This window comes from Meleagris gallopavo, chromosome 15 (assembly GCF_000146605.3).
Source record: "Meleagris gallopavo isolate NT-WF06-2002-E0010 breed Aviagen turkey brand Nicholas breeding stock chromosome 15, Turkey_5.1, whole genome shotgun sequence".
In the NCBI taxonomy this organism is placed as follows: Eukaryota; Metazoa; Chordata; class Aves; order Galliformes; family Phasianidae; genus Meleagris; species Meleagris gallopavo.
The window spans coordinates 2,959,227-2,960,366 of NC_015025.2; the positions used below are offsets into that span (position 1 = coordinate 2,959,227).

Here is a 1,140-nt window from a genome sequence, read left to right on the forward strand (position 1 = left end):
TAGCGCAGCTCTCAGCGCCGTCTCAGAGCCACTTGTGTTGTACCCTGACCCTGCTGGGAGCAGGCAGACGGGACATTGCGCAGAGTCGCGTGCAGCAGGGCAGGTAGGCAGCGTGGCAATGCCTCACGCTGGCAGCTGGGGGGATGCTTCTTGAGGAACCCTCCCCACGTTGGCCCAGGCCCGTGGAGTCTCTTGTCCTGTTCCAATGCGACACCTGCTGCCACTGCATCAGTGTCGGGGAGCGAATTGTCATCTCCCACTCCTCCATTCCCACTGCAACTGGTGGAAGTGTGGAAGCAGCTTTAGGCACCCACTGCCCCATATGCCTGGAGAACTGGGACAGCGTGGCATACACCATGCCATGCTGCCACCAGTTTTGTTTCCACTGCATCCAGCGGGGGACTAGCAGTAGGCCCCAGAGCCCGCTCTGCAAAACAAGAGGAGGGGGAGGGTTTCTTGCTGAGGGATGGGGGGGGAGGGAGCATCACTGCTGCCTGCCTGCCCCTGGGGCAGCAAGCGACCTTGGCCTCTCTTTCTCTTTTGCAGTTTGTAATACCTTCTGCCTGCTGCAGCACCAGTGAGGGGAGCAGCTTCCCGACCTCAGCTCTCCCCAGCCCACCGTAGAGCCCGGGACCATGGACGTGCCATCCAACTGGACCTGCCCCGTCTGCGGGCAAGGTCGGGAGGATGTCACCTATGTGACCCCTTGCCAACACCGGCTCTGCTACGGCTGTGCCATCTGGTGGGCCAAGAAGCAGCCGAGTTGTGCCGTATGTGGGCACAAAATATTCAGCATCCGCTACTCCATGAGGGCGGATGACGATTATCTTGAGTGTTCCATCCCGCAGCCCACGGGACACTCAGATGATGGCCTGCAGGACGAGCAGGGGCCTGCAGAGACGGTGCTCGTTCCACCTGAGCACAGCTTCCCCGCCGAGGTCTGGGCTGCATTTTTCAAACAACATCCGGAAGACCTCGCACCCCTGCTCCTCTGCCTGCAGGAAGAGTTCCGGGCAATGTCCGGCGACAACTGGTGGGAGGTGCAATTGGGACTGTGGGCCACTGTGAACCTCATCTGTGAGCACGGGCTCGACCAGGCAGCCTTGGTACAGGAGCTGGAGGCGATGACCAACAGCAACA

General features: G+C 60.8%; 1 protein-coding gene across 1 annotated transcript in view; it reads left to right on the forward strand.

The window, feature by feature from the left end:
• The first annotated feature begins 6 nt into the window (after nucleotides 1–6).
• Nucleotides 7–1,140, forward strand: part of LOC116217199 — a 1,590-nt gene continuing 456 nt past the window's right edge. Inside the window, exons 1-2 of the mRNA XM_031555648.1 lie at nucleotides 7–103; nucleotides 547–1,134. Of these exons, the coding sequence (XP_031411508.1) occupies nucleotides 636–1,134 (499 nt within the window). The 5' untranslated portion in view covers nucleotides 7–103; nucleotides 547–635. The remainder of the gene's footprint in view (nucleotides 104–546; nucleotides 1,135–1,140) is intronic.